Source organism: Nannospalax galili, unplaced genomic scaffold, assembly GCF_000622305.1.
Source record: "Nannospalax galili isolate Female #2095 unplaced genomic scaffold, S.galili_v1.0 scaffold286, whole genome shotgun sequence".
In the NCBI taxonomy this organism is placed as follows: domain Eukaryota; kingdom Metazoa; phylum Chordata; class Mammalia; order Rodentia; family Spalacidae; genus Nannospalax; species Nannospalax galili.
The window spans coordinates 10724387-10742574 of record NW_008359442.1 but is presented as its reverse complement, the minus strand read 5'-3'; the positions used below and the strand labels follow the sequence as shown (position 1 = coordinate 10742574).

At 40.2% G+C, this 18188-nt stretch overlaps 1 protein-coding gene across 1 annotated transcript in view; it reads left to right on the top strand.

The window, feature by feature from the left end:
* Positions 1-14187, top strand: part of Msh2 (mutS homolog 2) — a 63838-nt gene extending 49651 nt beyond the window's left edge. Inside the window, exons 12-16 of the mRNA XM_008823049.2 lie at positions 2785-3030; positions 4246-4450; positions 7266-7513; positions 11054-11229; positions 13758-14187. Of these exons, the coding sequence (XP_008821271.2) occupies positions 2785-3030; positions 4246-4450; positions 7266-7513; positions 11054-11229; positions 13758-13928 (1046 nt within the window). The 3' untranslated portion in view covers positions 13929-14187. The remainder of the gene's footprint in view (positions 1-2784; positions 3031-4245; positions 4451-7265; positions 7514-11053; positions 11230-13757) is intronic.
* The last annotated feature ends 4001 nt before the right edge of the window (positions 14188-18188 follow it).

Sequence of the window (18188 nt, the reverse complement as noted above, 5' to 3'; positions counted from 1 at the left end):
CTCAAAAAAATGAAAAACAATATTCATCACCTAGCTGGTTAAGGGTTTAGGTTTTAACATTTGAATTGGAAGCTTTGTATTTGCAATCAACCTGATTTTTTGGTCTAATATACACACTTAAATATTTTACTTTAAAATGCAGTGAATTATTTTTATAGTTTCTTCCCTCTCCTTTCCTTCCTATCCCTCCCCATGGGTTCACTTTTTAGCCCAGGCTGACCTCAAAGTTGAGATGAGATGTTTTTTTAAAAAAAATTATAGGGCCTGCAAGATGGCTCAGTGGGTAAAGGTGCTTGCTGCCAGGCTGATGACTAAAAAGTTACCAATTTTATTTTGGTTTTGGTTTTTGAGACAGGGTCTCGAGTATATATGTTGGGCTAGTACTTACTATGTAGCTGAGGCTGATGTTGAACTCCTGATCCTCTTGCCTCCATCTCACTGGGATTACAGTTGTGTACTACCATTCTCAGTCTATGTGATAGTGCTAGGGATGAACCCTAACTCTCATCAGTCTAGGCAGACACTACCAAGTCACATCCCCAGCCACCTCCCTTGTTTGTTTTGTTTGGTCTTTTTTGAGACAGGGTCTCCCTGTAGCCCCAGCTGGCCTGGAACTCACTATGTAGACCAGGCTAGCCTCGAACTCACAAGAGATCTGCCTTCCTCTGCCTCCCTAGTGCTGGGATTAATTAAAGGCATTTGCTTAACTTTGTTTTTTTGAGAGAGAGTCTCCTGTAGCCTGGACTGGCTTTGAACTCTAAATCCTCCTGTCTCCACTTCCTAAATGTTGATGACAGACATGTACCACCAGTCTCCACTTACATTTATTCTTGATGTGCTTGAAATTATTTGTGTGTATATATCTGTTTGTATTTGTGCACCATTTGTATAGGTGTCCACCAAGGCCAGAGGAAGGCATCTAAACCCGTGTAACCATAGTCATAGGTAGTTATCAACTGCCCAGTTTTGGTGCTGAGAACCAAACCTGGGTCCTCTACAAGAGCAGCAAGTATTCTTGATTAGAGTCCTCTCTTCAGCTCTGATGTGTTGAAATCTTAACCGGTTTAAAAAGAGTTATAAGGAAAGCCCCACTTGGTAGTTGCATGGCTTATCTTAGCACTTGGGAGGCAGAGGCAGAGGCAAGCAAATCTCTGTGAATTCGAGGTCAGTCTGGTCTGTATAGTAAGTTCCAGACCAGCCCGAGCTGCATAATGAGGCCCTGTCTCAAAAAAAATTACAAGGGTTGTGAGTGGGAATAAAGCATAGCTTTATTCTAACATATGCAAAGCTCTGGGTTTGATTCCTACCACTGCTAAATAATTAGATTTTAGCTGGGCATGGTGGCACATGCCTTTAATCCCAGCACTTGGGAGGCAGAAGCAGGCGGATTTCTATGAGTTCAAGGCCAGCCTGGTCTACCTAGTGAATTCCAGGCCAGCTGGGGCTACAGGGGGAGACTGTCTCAAAAAGACCTAAAAAAAAAGCAAACAAATAATTAGATTTTAGTAAGTACTCCTTTGATGGTTAATTAATTCCTAGACGTTCCTGCTGCTTTCTGAAGGGTAGTGTGAAGCCCTCATTGTCTTCCATTTTCTTTTAAACAAATCTGTTTAGATACATGTAGGTATGTATATATACATATATAAAATATGAGACAATTTGTAAGTGGCTCTTTATAAGTTAATTGTTATTGTCAAAGCATAACTTTTATGTGGAACAAAATAATCTAAGTTATCTTGAGTAAGTCAGATTTCCAGCTATTTAATCACAAAGTTTTGTGCTTTCCTAAAGTTACATTTTTTTTCTGGAATATCCAGTGAAGCATTTGACATAACTGAGGTCCGTGCGGTGGTTTATATGACACGTGGATCTGGTATGCCAATCACTTTATCCTTCTGGCATTGAGTCTCTATGGAAGTGTGACCATTGTTCCCTTCATGTTTTTTGTCTAGTCTGTGTCAGGGACTTTTTGTATCTCATAGCTTTTGATTTTAATGCTAAGGTGGAATAGACTGTGAACATGTTTTAAGTGGCTCTTAGGGATCAAATCAGTGCTGACATACTCTGCATGTACTGATTGAAAAAAAAATAAAGCTCAGCTAATAGTCTTACAGTTTATGCTTGCACATCTCCCTCCATCCATCCATCCATCCATCCATCCATCCATCCCTCCATCCCTCCATCCCTGCTGCCTTTCTTGTTTTTTTTTGAGACAGGGTCTCCCTGTAGTCACTGCTGCCCTGGAACTTACCATGTAGATCAGACATTCTTGTGTTTGTAGAGTGTCACCATGTTTTCCTAAATTCTTAACATTTAGGAAGAATATGCCATTTTTCGTACTATATTGGGATTTCATAAGGAAACGGTGTTTATGAATCATGTCTATAGTGGCTAAGGCTGTAGTAAAACATTTAATCCTGTATTGAGTTTCATGTGTTCGTTTCAAGTTTCATTATAGCAAATTTGTTGTGTTTTGTTGTTGTTTGGGGTTTTTTTTGAGACGGAGTCTCCCTGTAGCCCCAGCTGTCCTGAAATTCACTAGTAGGTAGACCAGGCTGGCCTCGAACTCACAAAGATCTGCCTGCCTCTGCCTCCCCTGTGCTGGGATTAATAGGCATGCGCCACTCCTGGCATCTCTTGTTTCTTTAAGTCTCTTTCAATCTAGAATGCAGTCTGACCCTTAACTTGTTAATTTTTAAAAAGGGTCTTGGTCAGATTTTTTCTTAAAAGGTATATCTTTTATTTGGTATTCCTGTGTACAATTCCTGTTCTTGTTTTTTACAGGCTATGTGGAGCCAATGCAAACACTTAATGATGTGTTAGCTCAGCTTGATGCTGTGGTCAGCTTTGCTCATGTGTCAAATGGAGCACCTGTTCCATATGTACGACCAGTCATATTGGGAAAAGGACAAGGAAGAATTATATTGAAAGCGTCCAGACATGCTTGTGTTGAAGTTCAAGATGATATTGCTTTTATTCCTAATGATGTTCACTTTGAGAAAGATAAACAGATGTTCCATATCATTACTGGTAAAGTAATACATTTTTAAAGGGAGTGGGGAGCCCAAATCAAAAACCTAGTTTCTAGGTTGTCTGTGAAGGGGTAACACTTCATTTGTTTCTGTTGGAATAGAAATATATTTTAAATTGATGAAGAGAGTCCCCATCCTTGACATTAATGAACGAATAATTTTGGCTAGTAATAAATTCAGATTTTGACTGGAGGGAAGGCTTTAAGGGTGACAAAAGTTTAGGAGATAATACTGTATTCTTAATAAAACTCTATTACCAAGGTTCAGAGAATTTAAAATAAAACATTGCTTTATCCTCAAAGCTCACTGGAAACTCATTTTCCCCGAGTAAAGTCATTGAAGGACAGGCAGAATTAGACTTCTGGAAAAACCTCGGTTTAGGGTAGCAGTACTTTTATGACATGTTAATCATGTTCATCTTCGGGTGATTTTTTTTTGGGGGGGGGGGTCTTTTTGAGACAGGGTCTCCCTGTAGCCGCAGCTGGCCTGGAATCACTATGGAGACCAGGCTGGCCTTGAACTCACAGAGATCTGCCTGCCTCTGCCTCCCGAGTGCTGGGATTAAAGGTATACGCCACCACGCCCAGCTTCAGGTGATATTTTTGAAAAGTAGCTGAGATGATTTGAGAGATTTTAACCAGACTTTAGAAAACAAAAAGGAAGTAGGAGTCATTTGGACAGATATATTTGGGGAAGTTATGATTGCTTCCTGTTATTTCCATGATGGATGTTTAAGCTGTTGTTTAACCTATCTCTAACAAGTAAATTGTACATTTGCCAAAAAGAAGGGTTCTATCGTAAGATTTTAGCGTGGAATTTAAGTGATTTCAGGAGTTAGCCAGACTGATTATTCATTAGGATTCCAATTTATTAATGGATAATACTGTTAAGTAATCAGTTTGGCCTAGACTCCTCTGGAAATCAATAACTTAACCAAGGGGACATTTATATATGATTTCTCTAGACCTTGGTAAGGTATATTTTTTATGATCCCCGTTTCCTGTTGAAGGATCCAATGTAGGTTTGTGTGAAGAAATGATGAGATCATTGCATTTCAGGCTGTATAGACGGTGACTTTACTTGTTTGCCTTTCTGGTTTGCTATATCATTATGATTTAAGTAATTAGTCACCAGTTTAGGACCAGCAGCCTACTTACTAGTAGCAGAAAGAAATTAATAATCTTTGTTTTTTTTATATGATTTGTTTTTATAGGTCCTAATATGGGAGGCAAATCAACGTATATTCGCCAAACTGGGGTGATAGTGCTCATGGCACAAATTGGGTGTTTTGTGCCTTGCGAGTCGGCAGAAGTGTCCATTGTAGATTGCATCTTGGCTCGGGTGGGGGCTGGTGACAGTCAGTTGAAAGGAGTCTCTACGTTCATGGCTGAAATGCTGGAAACTGCTTCCATTCTGAGGTATGTGCTTTTCCCAGCCCCTTGAAAATGGAAATGTGTGTCCCCATCTTGTGAGAAATGCATTTGCACATTCACCCCAGAACTTGCCTACAGACATTTATCTTAATTTAGTAATTGTTTTCCTGTGAATTTTTTGTGCTTTATATTATCTTAAAAGGGTGATTGAGGGGCTAGAGAGATGGCTCAGCAGTTAAGAACACTGGTTATTCTTGAAGAAAACCCGGGTTCGAATCCCAGCACCCACATGGCAGCTAACAACTGTCCTAACTCCAGTTCCGGGATCCGACAGCCTCTTCTGTCCTCCATGGGCACTGCATGACATGGGTGTACTTACCTGCGTGTAAGCAATACATGCATACACATGAAATAAAAATAATAATTTTTTTTTTAAAAAGGGTGATTGGAGCTGGGAACACCTGTAGTCCCAACTACTCTGTAGGTGCAGGGTGCAGGTCACTAGAATTCCAGCCTGAGCAACATAGCAAGTGCCTGTTAAAAACAAAATGGCGGGGGCTGGAGAGTTGGCTCAGTGGTTAAGAGCACTGACTGCTCTTGTAGAGGACCCAGGTTCAATTCCCAGCACCCACATGGTGGCTACAAACCGTCCTTAACTCCAGTTCCAGGGAAATCTGACCTCCGTGGCATTGCACAACACATGCAGGCAATACACTCATAACACATTAAATAAAAGTAATAAAATATTTTTTAAATAAAATAAAATAAATAAAAACAAAATGGGGACACTTACCTGTCAGGTAAGAAAGATACCATGATCACAGGGTGGTTTTCCCAGTGAGCAAGGCTTATCCACTGCACTCCGGATATGCTGGCCTCTGCCATTTTTCCAAATGCATTTATACTCTCTTCTTAGAAATAGGGGAAGTAAAGTGATAGCTGTGAAAAGCTTTCATTTTTAAAATTCTTGAGGCTAAAGAGATGGCTCAGTGGTTGAGTATATATTGTTCTTGCAGAGGACCCCAGTTTGGTTTCCAGCACCCACGTGAGGTAGCCAACTGCCTGAAGCTCCAGCTCTAGGGGCTCCAGTGACCTCTTCTGGCCTCCACCAGCAACTGCATTCACTTGTACCACACGGACACACAATGGCATAATTTTTTTTTTTTAATCTTTATTAAAAAAAAGTTCTTTAATGTTTTTAGTGGTTCCTGCTTTGCTTCCACTGTTGACATGGTCTAGATTGGTCCTTCTTACCTTTTTTTTTGGAGACGGGGCCTCCCTGTAGCCCCAGCCGCCCTGGAACTCACTCTGTAGACCAGGCTGGCCTTGAACTCACAAAGATCCGCCTTAAAAGTGCTAATTGTGGCTTGGTGGCGCACGCCTTTAATCTGAGCACTTGGGAGGCAGAGGCAGGCAGATCTCTGTGAGTTCAAGGCCAGCCTGGTCTACACAGTGAGTTCCAGGATAGCTGCAGCTACAGGGTGAACCTGCCTCAAAAAGACCAAAAAAAAAAAAGGTGCTAATTGTGAAAAATCCTCTTTCTGAAGAATTTTTCTGGTCACATGGGAGTTTCTTTTTCGAACTACTACTGACATGGCTGCCGTTTCCTGGGCTTTTATTTTAAAGGCTCCTGAACTCTTGTGTTTAGGATTTTTCTAAAGTCAGGGACTTTGCTTTCTATTTCTTAGAGTCTTTTAAAGAAATTTGTATTTTTGAGACCGGGTCTCCCTGTAGCCTCCACTGGCCTGGAACTCCCTATGTAGACCAGACTAGCCTGGAACTCAAAGAGATCAGCCTGCCTCTGCCTCTGCCTCCCGAGTACTGGGATCAAAGGTATGCACCACCGTACCAACTCTGAGACAGATTTTTGTTAAATTGGGAGAAATCTTAATAGTAACACAAATGTTTGGTTTGTTATTAGGCAGTAGATTCATATCAGTAACTTTAAGAATTAAATAAGCTGGCAGTTCACAGAAGAAGAAATTAATAGTGAGCACCTGAAAGAAAGGCTGCCAAACTCACCAGTGTGTGTGTATTTGCCATGTGGGCATCAGTGCCCTTGGACACCAGAAGAAGGCATCTTATTCCTTGGAGCACCCATATTGGGAACTCAACTCAGGTCCTCTGGAAGAGCAAGTGCTCTTAAACACTGAGCTGTCTCTTTAGCCCCCTTCATTACTTCTAATCTTAGCTAATTTGATGGGTGCAAAATGAATGGTAGCTGCTTTACTTGGAAATTGTTTGATGACTACTAGTTTGGTAACTTTAATTCACTCTTTGAATCTTCTAGCAATGGTTCATGTCCTTTTTTCTATTTGTGTCCATTTTTCTGTTAAAGTTTAGTTAATAATCACTTTGTTAAAATTTCATTATACATTAAGGAGAGTGTTATTTATGCCATATCTTTCCCAATGTATTACCTCTTTTTTAATTTAAAAATTGTATTATTTGTTCATTTTTTCAGGACAGTGCATGTGCTTGACTGTGGATATCAGGACAACTTCTCAGAGTCTCCTCAGTTCCTATCTACCTTCATTCATTTATTATTTCTTTATAGATAGGGTCTCACTATGAAGTGCTGGTTGTCCTGGAACTGGCTCTGTATACCAGGCTGACCTCATTCTCCCAGAGATCTGCCTGACCCAGCTTCCTGAGTGCTGCTGGGCATGGTGCCATATGCCTTCAATCCCAGCACTTGGAAGGGGGGGGCGGAGGCATATGAATCTCTATGAGATTGAGGCCAACCTGGTCTACATAGCACGTTCCAGGCCAGATGGAACTACAGAGAGACCCTGTCTCAAAAAACAAACAGAGGTACATTGTATGTCATGAAATGTTTTCATGTAATTATACATTTCAGGTCAGCAACCAAAGATTCCTTAATAATCATTGATGAATTAGGAAGAGGAACCTCTACTTATGATGGATTTGGGTTAGCCTGGGCTATATCAGACTACATTGCAACAAAGATTGGTGCCTTTTGCATGTTTGCGACCCATTTTCATGAACTTACTGCTTTGGCCAGTCAGATACCAACAGTTAATAATCTACATGTCACAGCACTAACTACTGAAGAGACCTTAACCATGCTTTATCAGGTGAAAAAAGGTGGGTATGTACAACTGATAGGTAAGTGCCAAGTGCAACAGTGGGGAAACTTACTATTTTGTAGTGTCAGTAACTAGATTATTCTGAATTGTTACAATTATTGGTTTAAATTTTTGTTTTTTAATATTTCATTATTTTTATGTGTATGAGTATATTGCCTACATGTATATAAGTGCACCCCTGTCATGCAATTCCTGAGGAGGTCAGAAGGGAGCATAGGATTCCCCTGGTGCCAGAGTCATGGATGGTTGTTAGCTGCCATGTGGGTACTGGGAATCAAACCTGGGTCCTCTGCAAGAGCAGCCAGTACTCTTAACCACTGAGCCATCTCTCCAACCCCTAAAAAAAAAAAAAATGTTTTTAAGCCAAGCATGGTAGCGCATATCTTAATCCCAGTACTCAGGAGAGAGACAGATCTCTCTGAGGTCGAGGCTAACCTGGTCTATGTAGCAGGTTCTAGGCCAGCTGAGGTTACAGGAAGACCCTACCTCAGAAAACAAAACATTTTTTTTTATTTATTCTTATTTTATGTATATGAATGTTTTGCTTGCATGTGTGTAAGTGTAACGTGTAGTGCTCATAGAGGCCAGAACAGGGCAACAGATCCTGTAGTTCCAGATAGTTGTAAGCCACCATGTAGGTACTGGGAATTGAACCTGGAGCCTCTGCAAGAGTAGCCAGTGGTGAACCATCTCTCTAGCACTGATCCCCCCGCCCCCGTTTTTTTTTTTTTTTAAAGAGTATAATATCTCTGACTTTCTAGTCTAGAGGCAAGAGTATTGCACATTATCTGTATTACTGCATATTGTAGACCATTCATTCTAAAGCAGGTGGAGAAAAAAATAATCTGTATGTATAAGTATTACCACAGAGATTTACCTACCTTCATGGCAGTATGTTTCTTGTCAAATTAACTTCTAGGTAATACGCTTTGAATTTCCTGACACTAGGTATTCTATTGTCTAATGACATGTTTATTGTTGCTTGACACAGGGAGCCTGTCTGTAATCCCTGCTCTTGGAAAGCTAAGGCGGAAACATCAGAGTTCAATGTCAGCCCTGGTTGTAGAGCAAGAGTGACCCCCCCTGCCGCCCAAAAAAGCCAGGCCTAGCACTGCAAGCCTGTACTCCCAGCTCCTTGGGATACCAAAGCAGTTCAAGGCTATATTAGTTATTTTTTTGTTGCTGTGATCAGCTATCATGACCAAGGCAACTTGTAGAAAGAAGGGTTTGTTTAGGCCAATGATTCCATAGGGTTCAGAGTCCATCATGGTGGCAAGATCGCAAAGCAGAAGTGGGGCATATCTATAAACTCTCAAAGTGACATCCTTCCTCCATCAAGACAACACCTCCTAAATTTGCACACAGTGTCACCAGCTAGGGACAAAGTATTGAAATATTTGAACCTATGGAGGACATTTCTCATTCAAACTACCACAAAGACTAAACTGGGCAATGCAGTGAGAGCCTGTCTTAAAATGAGAGAGAGGAGGATTGATTTTTTGTAGTTTTTTTTATTGTGATTTTAAGGTAGTGTTAGAGAAGCACATTCATGTAAACCTGGTGAGTCCAGATATTCTGAAACTGTTAGAAATGACCTGTTGGTCATTTTCCTTTTGGAAAAGCTTGTCAGTTAAGGAACTGGTACCTACTCATACTGTAAGGTGTTGTAAAGTTTTGTGGATTTTGTTTGTTTGTTTCAAACACCAGTTATCAGAATGTTTTTCTGATGGCTGTCTGATTTCCCATGAAATTTTTTTTTTTTTTTTTTTTGAGACAAGGTCTTACTGTGTGTAGCTCTGCCTGGGCTAGAACTCACAGAGATCCTCCTGTCTCTGCCTCTGTCTTCCTCTTGATTCTTTCATTTTTGTTTTGTTTGCTGCAGTTTTCTTTGCATTACTGCATTTGCATTATTATTGCTGGAAAATATAAAGTAACATTTAATATGAAGATGCAGTTCTGCTTTTTTTTAAAATATTTTATTTGCTTTTATTTTATGTGTATGAGTGTATTGCCTGCATGTGGGTAAGTGCATCCGTGTTGTGCAAGGCCCATGGAGGACAGAAGAGGCCGTCAGATCCCCTGGAACTGGAATTATGAACAATTGTTAGCTGCCATGTGGGTGCTGGGATTCGAACCCAGGTCTTCTGCAAAAACAGTCAGTGTTCTTAACCGCTGAGCCATATCTCCAGCCCAATGGTTCTGCTTCTTTAATCATGGTGTTTTGTTTGCTATAGAGATTTGCTTCAGAATAATTTTTAAGGGCTAGATGAGTATGAAAAAGATAGAAATAAGTTCATCCTTCACAGTGGATGTTATTAGATACTAGTTTCTATATGATTTGCATTTGCTTCTAGCTGTGCCCAGTGTCCAGTTCTAGAATGCATGGCATAAATAAGTAGGCCAAAATTTTTTTTCTGATTGATACATAATTGAGGCAAACCAGTCTGGTAGCTTTCTCCACCATTTTATTTGTATTAAATGCAGCTATGGAGTCTCTACACTTAGTTCTTCAGGTCAAACATTCCACTGTCATTTGTAGTAATTCAGAATGAAAATGAGATATGTGGGAATGGCAAGTAACTCTGAGACAGGGAATTACTCCTAAGTGCTGGGAGTAAAAACATTTGTCACCATGTCTGGTTATAATTACCTTTTTTTTTTGGTCTTTTTGAGACAGGGTCTCCCTGTAGCTCCAGCTGTCCTGGATTCACTATGGAGACCAGGCTGGCCTCGAACTCACAGAGATCTGCCTGCCTCTGCCTTCTGAGTGCTGGGATTAAAGGCATGCGCCACTACGCCCAGCTATAATTACCTTTTTTAAGAAAAAATATTGAAAATTCTTCATTGTATTCAACTGGTTCTCTGGAAAATGATGTTAGTAATAAATCCAGAGGCTTTACCAGTAAGAAATCAGTATATCTTGAATTAAATGCTTGTTTTAATTAGTGAATCTTCCATGTATCTTTTTTAATTTTTAAAATATGCATTATTTGGGGCTGGAGAGATGGCTCAGTAGTTAAGAGCACTTGCTGTTCTTCCAGAGGACCTGAGTTTGATTCCCAGCACCCACATGGTGGCTCACAACTATTTGTAACTCCAGTTCCAGGGGATCTGATGCCCTCTTCTAACTTCTCAGGCACTGTGCACATGGGTGCAGTTACATACATGTAAGCAAAACACTCATACAAATAAAATAAAAATAATGGTTTCTCCTTCATGAACTCAGGAAAATATAGAAGGATAATGGGCTTTTCTTTTCTCATTAAGATGCTAGACATTTAAGAATTATTCCTTTGCTATTATTTTTCCTGCTACATTTGTCAAGGATAAAATACAGCATTATGTGCCAAAATTCAGTCACTTCATTTAGAAGATTAATTAGAATTCTTTCATCTAAATTAAATTAAATCAGAAACATTTGGCTAATGTATTTGAAATAATCTAAGATTTAAAGTTTCCTAAGACAGAATAAAAAAGGGTAAATTCGATTTGCCTAAATTCTGTCTCTTCACTGTACCCATACCCCCATTTTTTGTAGGTATCTGTGATCAGAGTTTCGGGATTCATGTTGCAGAGCTTGCTAATTTCCCTAGACATGTAATAGAGTGTGCCAAGCAAAAAGCCCTGGAACTTGAGGAGTTTCAAAATATTGGAACGTCACAAAGATGTGATGAAATGGAACCAGCAGCAAAGAAGTGCCGTCTGGAAAGAGAGGTTTGTCAGCTTGCTTTAGAGTTACTTAGATCTCTGTGGGCAACCCAGGAACCAAGGTGAAGTGGGCTTTTTTCCTGTGATCTTCATGTTCGTATGTTTGATCATTCTTTCTGACTTTCATTTGCATTATTTCTGTACACTACACCTTTGTGTGATGGATAGATAGGAGCTGGGGTGTAGCCCAGTGATATAGCACCTGCTTAGCATGCAAAAAACCTTGGCTCCAGTTCCTGTCACACCCACACCCCCATGATAGTATTTGAAGTACTAGATTTGATAGAAATAAGGGGATATTATTATTAATCTAGTTTTAATTTTTTAGAGCTTTAGATGTCTGCTTAAATTGAATATTCATTTAAGTAAAATAAATAGAATGAAATAATACCTACCCTCCATTTTTGTTTAAAATACAGTTAAGAATGATGAATGTATCCTAGAATATAAAGTACTCTATAGCAAATATTTATTAAAGAAAGCTGTAGGCAGGATGTTTATTCTCATAGAAGTGGATCTTAGTGTTGAGCCTTCTCTGAGTTAATGGGTCAGATTTATATGTTCACACAGAATTCTGCAACATATGTCTAACTTGTTTTTTAATAATCACAGGCTTGCTCATTAATGATAATAGAATCTTAATGTACTGCCTGATTCAGGCAACATTCACTATGGCATACATTTGGACGGATTTTCAGTTGGCATATTTTTAGCTTTTACTCAGTGGGTTGGTTTCTTTCTGTCTTTCCTTTCTTTCAGTATAGATAGTTGCTATACAAAGAGGAGAAATATACCATAACTTGCTCCTAGTTTAGATATGGAAGGTTGCCTCCTGAGCATGGAATGGTTTTTAGTATCAGCACTTAATATATCATGCTCATGGTTCCTAATAATTTGATATTAAGCAAGCTGTTTTATGTAATTCCTGGTTTCCAAGAAAACAGAAGTCATGTACTTTTGGTTATTATAGTATGTGTTTTAAAGCTAAAAGAGACAAATACCTAGTTAACTGCTGTTAGTATAGATTTCTCTCTCTTTTTTTTTTTTTTTTTTTTTTGGCAGTGCTGGGATTTGATTATACACCTGCTTTTTTGTTGTTTTTGATTTTCTGAGACAAGGTCTCCCTGTAGCCCCCAGATGGCCTGTATCTCCTATGTAGACACCAGGCTGGCCTCAGTCTCACAGAGAGCTGCCTGCCTCTGCCTCCCAAGTGCTGGGATTAAAGGGGTATACCACAAAGCTGGGCTTGTTTTCTTTTTTGGGAAGGGTCTCACTTTAACTCAGACTGGCCTCAAACTCATGATCTTTTAAATGTTGCAATTGCAGGTGTGAGCCACCATGCCTGGCTTGATTTTTTTTTTTTTCTTTATTTCTAAAATGTGTATTAGTGTTTTGCCTGCATGTATGTAAATGTACCCATGTTGTACAATGCCTACAGAAGTCAGAAGAGGGCACTGAATTCCCTGGAACTAGCGTTTACAGATGGTTCCTAGAGCCATGTGGGTGCTGGGAACCTCTTCAAGAGCAGCTGTGCTCCTAACTGCTGAGCCATCTCTCCAGCCCACCTGGCTTGATTTTTATTCATGTGTGTGTGTGTGTGTGTGTGTGTGTGTGTGTGTGTGTGTGTGTGTGTACAGTAGTCAGTTTTCTCCTTCCACCATGTGATTCCCAGGAATGGTCACCAGGGTTGCCTTTGCCCGCTGAGTCATCTTGTCAGCCCCTTAACACTTAATTTTTAATAGAGAGGGATTTCTTTTTTACCAGTTGGATATCTGCTTCTTACCTACTAGATACTTAGCTGGTTGCCTACAAGATGCCACTTGATTCTCTTGTATGAAAACAAGATGTTTAGTTCTCCTTCACATGTAATAATAAACTCCATAGTACTTATTATTTTGCTGGGAACTGTTCTAAATTCTTTGAATCCTCACAACAGATGTGTGAAGTTATCCCATTTTGTAGATGAAAAATGTGAATTACAGAGTTTGCCCAAGGGTTACAAGTAATGATCATGCCCTTTGTATAGCAGTAACTGCAGTGAATAAGCAAAATAGAAAACCCTGCATGTATGTGTGTTTGTGCATGTATGTGAGAGTTGCAGTGTTTGTGCCTTAAAATATGTCTTACAAACTTTGTTCTTTTTTTTAATATTATTTTTATTTTATGTGTATGAGTGTGTTACCTGCATGTATGTGAGTGCACCAGTGTCGTGCAATGCCTCGGAGGTCAGAAGAGGGCTTCGGATTCCCCTGGAACTGGAGTTAAGGACGGTTTTACATCAATTATCAAAGCGGAGGGGGATTTAAAAGCTATTGAATTTCAACTCCTTTGTCATTAGGTGAAAAATAAATTTGTAAATGTCATAGCAACTGAGGGCTTTGCTATGTATTCTAGGCTTGATTTGTCCACTTAATAAAAATTTTTGATTATTGAGTAGCATGTTTAGATTGCAAGTTAATGAAAGAGTACATTGCCGCTTAGTAAGACTTTTAGGAGGTATTTTAATGACTGTTGGATATTCACATTTTTTTCAGCAAGGTGAAAAAATTATTCTGGAGTTTCTATCCAAGGTGAAGCAAGTGCCCTTTACTGAAATGTCAGAAGAAAACATCACAATGAAGTTAAAACAACTGAAAGCAGAGGTGGTAGCAAAGAATAATAGTTTCGTAAACGAGATCATTTCACGAATAAAGGTTACTACGTGAGAAGACACACCAATGGATAGATGATGATATGGATAAGCTTGTCTTCAGTGTTGTTTTATATTAACCTTTTCCATAGTGTTAACTCTCATTACCCTGGGATAGCGACTCAGAGTGTTTAGTAATACTTTATCTGAATACATTTCAAAAAATCTTGTAATTTTCAAGTTGAGACCTGTAACTGGATACTGTTTAAATGGGCATGGGCAATATTAAGCATTATGCTAAATTTTATAAATAAAATGTAGTTTATGGAATTTGAGATGTCTTTGGGGGATGGTGTTTTTGTTGTTGTTGTTTGAGACAGTCTTTATGTGCCCTGGCTGACCTGGAACTCAGAGATCTGCCTGCCTCTGCCTCCTGATTGTTAGGATTAAACGTATGTGCCGCCATGCCTGGTGCTGTGTATTTCTTTATAATATGACTTTTATCTATATTTATTCTGATAATTACCCAGAGACCTTGCAAAGGTAAAGAATCTCTAAGGCAGAGGCCATGAAGATGATGTCCAGTGGCAGTCTGTTGGCAGGACCCAGTTGGCCATGTTATGTTAGTTAAGGAATCTATCAATCCAGAGTCCTATTACAATCTGCTGTCCTCCACCCCTCTTGTGAGACAGAAATCCAAATTCTACCAAAGCCTTTCAGGTTGCAAACCATGATTTAGTGTACAGGAAGAGATGGAGGGAAAGGAACAGTTTTCAATAAATGACAATAGGGTGGAAGGGTAGTCATGTAGAAACTAATGACATTGGACCCCTACTCCATGTAAAAATCAGCTTCAGGGGGCTAAAGAGATGCTGCTCTTGTAGTGGACTGCGGTTTAGTTCCCAGCACCCACATCAGGTGGCTCAACCACCTGAAGCTTCAGCTCCAGGGAATCCAACACCCTCTTCTGGCCTCTGTGGGTGCCCAGAACACATGTACATACATACACAAATAAATTTTAAGGGACCTGTAGAAATAGCTCAGTGGTTTAGAGTAAGTTCTAGATCAGCTGGGGCTACAGGGAGACCTAGTCTCAAAAAAAAAGAAAACTCCAGTGAAATCACTGCATGGGGTGCGGGGGTGGGGGGGTTAGGGTAGAAAGATTGTAAGTCAGAGGTGGTGGATGACCACGAGGAAAACCATGTTTTCCTGACAGCAAGAATATTAGTTCAAATGAACCCAACAGCGATCATGGCAGCATGCACAAAAGACCTATGTAAGCTCAAGCCAAACAGATTCCTAGGATAGGGACACGGGGTTGGTAAGAAACCTTGGCCTTAACTGAGGACCTGTTGTCTACTGATAGTTGCTGTGAGAGGGAGAATCAGTTTTATTTAAGGATGAACTGATGCTGGTTATGTTGACCAGGCCTCAGGGGATGGACCCACCTGAAGAGCATTTGGAGACACTAGGACTTGATTGATAGGCCTTTAAAAGGGGGTGGGGCGTGCTGGAGAGATGGCTCAGTGTCTTAAGAGTACTGGCTGCTCTTACAGAGGACCTGGGTTTGGTTCCTAGCTAACAACTGTCTGTAATTACAGTTCCAGGGAATCCAACACCCTTTTGCCTCCACTGGTGTTGCAAGGCACAGGTACACTTACATACATGTAGGCAAATACCCATATACATAATATAAAGATTTAAAAATTCTCACATATGAGTCTGCAGCTGGGTGACAAAAAAATTTAAATGGCTGAAAGATCTGAATAAGTGCTTTTCTCTAAAGATAAACCCATGGACAAGCCAAAGAAAAATGCAGGTCAGAAAAGGAACTACCACTTTCCCATCAGGATAAAGTCAGATGGGTATTGGCAAGGATGTGGGGACTGCGACTGTTGTGTACTAGTAGTGGAAATGTAAAATGGAGCAACCAGTTTGGAAAAACAGGCTGGCAGGTCCTGCCCTGTGTGTTTTTCTAAGAGAAAGATATGTTCAGACAAAAATTGATACACAAATACAGCAAGATTACTGCGACCAAAAGGTGGGTGAATGTATTTTAAAAAAAGGTGGTCTGGCTGTACAATAGGATGTTGCTTTGTCATGGGAGAAATGGCAGCAGTAATACATGGGATAGCTTGGGTGGTTTGAAAGCATTGTGCTAAGTGAAAGAAGCCATTCACCAGAGCCCACACATTGCTTTTGTATGAGACGTCATACAAAAAACACAATGCTGTAGGGCTGGGAAGATGGGAACTAAAAGAGTCCAGTTGTTTGTGAAGGGAAGGTTTAGTGATGGGTATACACGACTGTGAAAATACCAGAAACCACTGATTTGGTGCATTTAATGGAGAATTATGGTAGGTGAATGGTTAAGGACACTTTCCCAAGAGAAAATCTTAAGTGGTCATCCTTAAACATGAAAAGTTTAAATGTATCAGACACAGAAACCCATGCCAGGCGACTCCTCGCTCTCTCCCCAACTTGACTACCGTTTCAAGTGACTGCCCACTGTTGGTCAGGATGTAAGAGAACACTGCTGGTGGAAATGAGCTTAGTAAAGTACAGAGCCAGCAGTTCTGATCCTAGGTGCACACTCGGTGAAGGCTCATATATGTTGTGCTGTGGTGCATAGTCAGGTGCTTGGTAATCCCTAGATGGAAATGAACTGCAACTACACAATAACACCAATGGAACCTTGAAACCAAAGACAGTGTGCTCAGCTTTTTCCCATTTATATGAAATTTAAAATAAGTGGCAAGTAGGGGTGTGCAGGTGGCAACTAAAGAAAGTAATTATTGTAAAGAGAGTGGTGATTGTCCAAAGCGGGGTGCTGATAGGGAAAAGCATATTAGGGCGTCTGGAGAGCTGGTGTGTGTGTGCATGTGTACACATGTACATTTTAGCTTTTTAAAATTTTTATGTGTATGTATGTATTGCCTGCGTGTAGGTATAAGTGCACCCATCTCATGCAGTATCCACGGAGGTCAGAAGAGGGCCTCGGATTCCGTGGAACTGGAGTTACAGACAGCTGCTGTGTGGGTGGGTGCTGGGAATCGAACTTGGGTCCTCTGCAAGAGCAGTCAGTGCTCTAAACTGCTGAGACATCTCTCCAGACTGAGCTGGTATATTTTTAACCTGAGTTTGGCTTTGCAGATCTTATTTACAGTTACCATTAAGCTATGCAATTTTGTTTTATACATGTAAATTTTGGTGTGACAATAAATTGATATTTAAGCCTAACATACCCTTTAAAATTATGCTTACTGTGCTCTTCATCATTGGTAATTTAGGGAGTTACTTAGCTTTTTTTGAACACCGGAAGTTTGGGAAGAAAACCAACTTAGACAAAAATGTGTATATAGTTTATATTTTAAGACAGGATCCTGCTATGTAGCCCAGGCTGGCCTAGAACTCAAGGGCCTCCTGCCTCAAGCCTTCCAAGAGCTGCACCATGACCAGCTTAAAAAGAATTTTGTTTGTGTTGCGACAGGTTCCCCTGGCTGGCCTAGAACTCCATATGTACACCATACTGGTCTTGAACTCAGAGATCATCCACCTGCTTCTGCCTCCTGAGTGCTAAGAATAAAGGTATGTACCAGTATTCCCGGCCAGGAATTTTTACATAATTCAGAGAGCAATTTTTAAAACCAAATGAAATATTTTCATCTCTTGGTTGGCTGCAAAAGAGTGTTTTTAGATTGCTGCACAAAAGCATGTTTAAAATGGAAATCAGCTAGAGGGTTTAGCTCTATGGGCTACAAGAAATGGGGCGAGCCAGTATTGATTCCAAGAAAACATGTCGTCTATCAAGCTCTAAAAAGCAGACTACTTGCACTTCTCTAAAAGGGCCTTAGTGCTTAGTTCTAAGACATTTTTGAAAGTGAAGAAACCATTGGACTTGGTGGCACACTCGCATGCCTTTAGTCCCAGCACCTCGGAGGCAGAGGCAGGTGGATCTCCATAAGTTCAAGGCTAGCCTATTCTACATAGTGAGTTCCAGGCTAGCTGGGGCTACAGGAAGACCCTGTCTCAAAAAAAAAAAAAAAAAAAAAAAAAAAAAAGAAAGTGAAGAAACCACAGATACTCAGATGTTGCAGACTGGGGTTTTACTTTCTACATGAGTATGCTAATGAAATAAACAGAACTTCAATTCATGTCCTCTTTTGGAATGGGGCTTCTACAGCAAAACATAAACCTAATTTCTGACCTGTCAAAGACAATTACATTTAGATTAACTGTAATCGAGGACTTCTTTTGTCCACACAATCAAGTGCCCAGGGTGGTGGTGCACACCTTTAATCCCAGCACTCAGGAGGCAGAGGCTGGTGGATCTCTG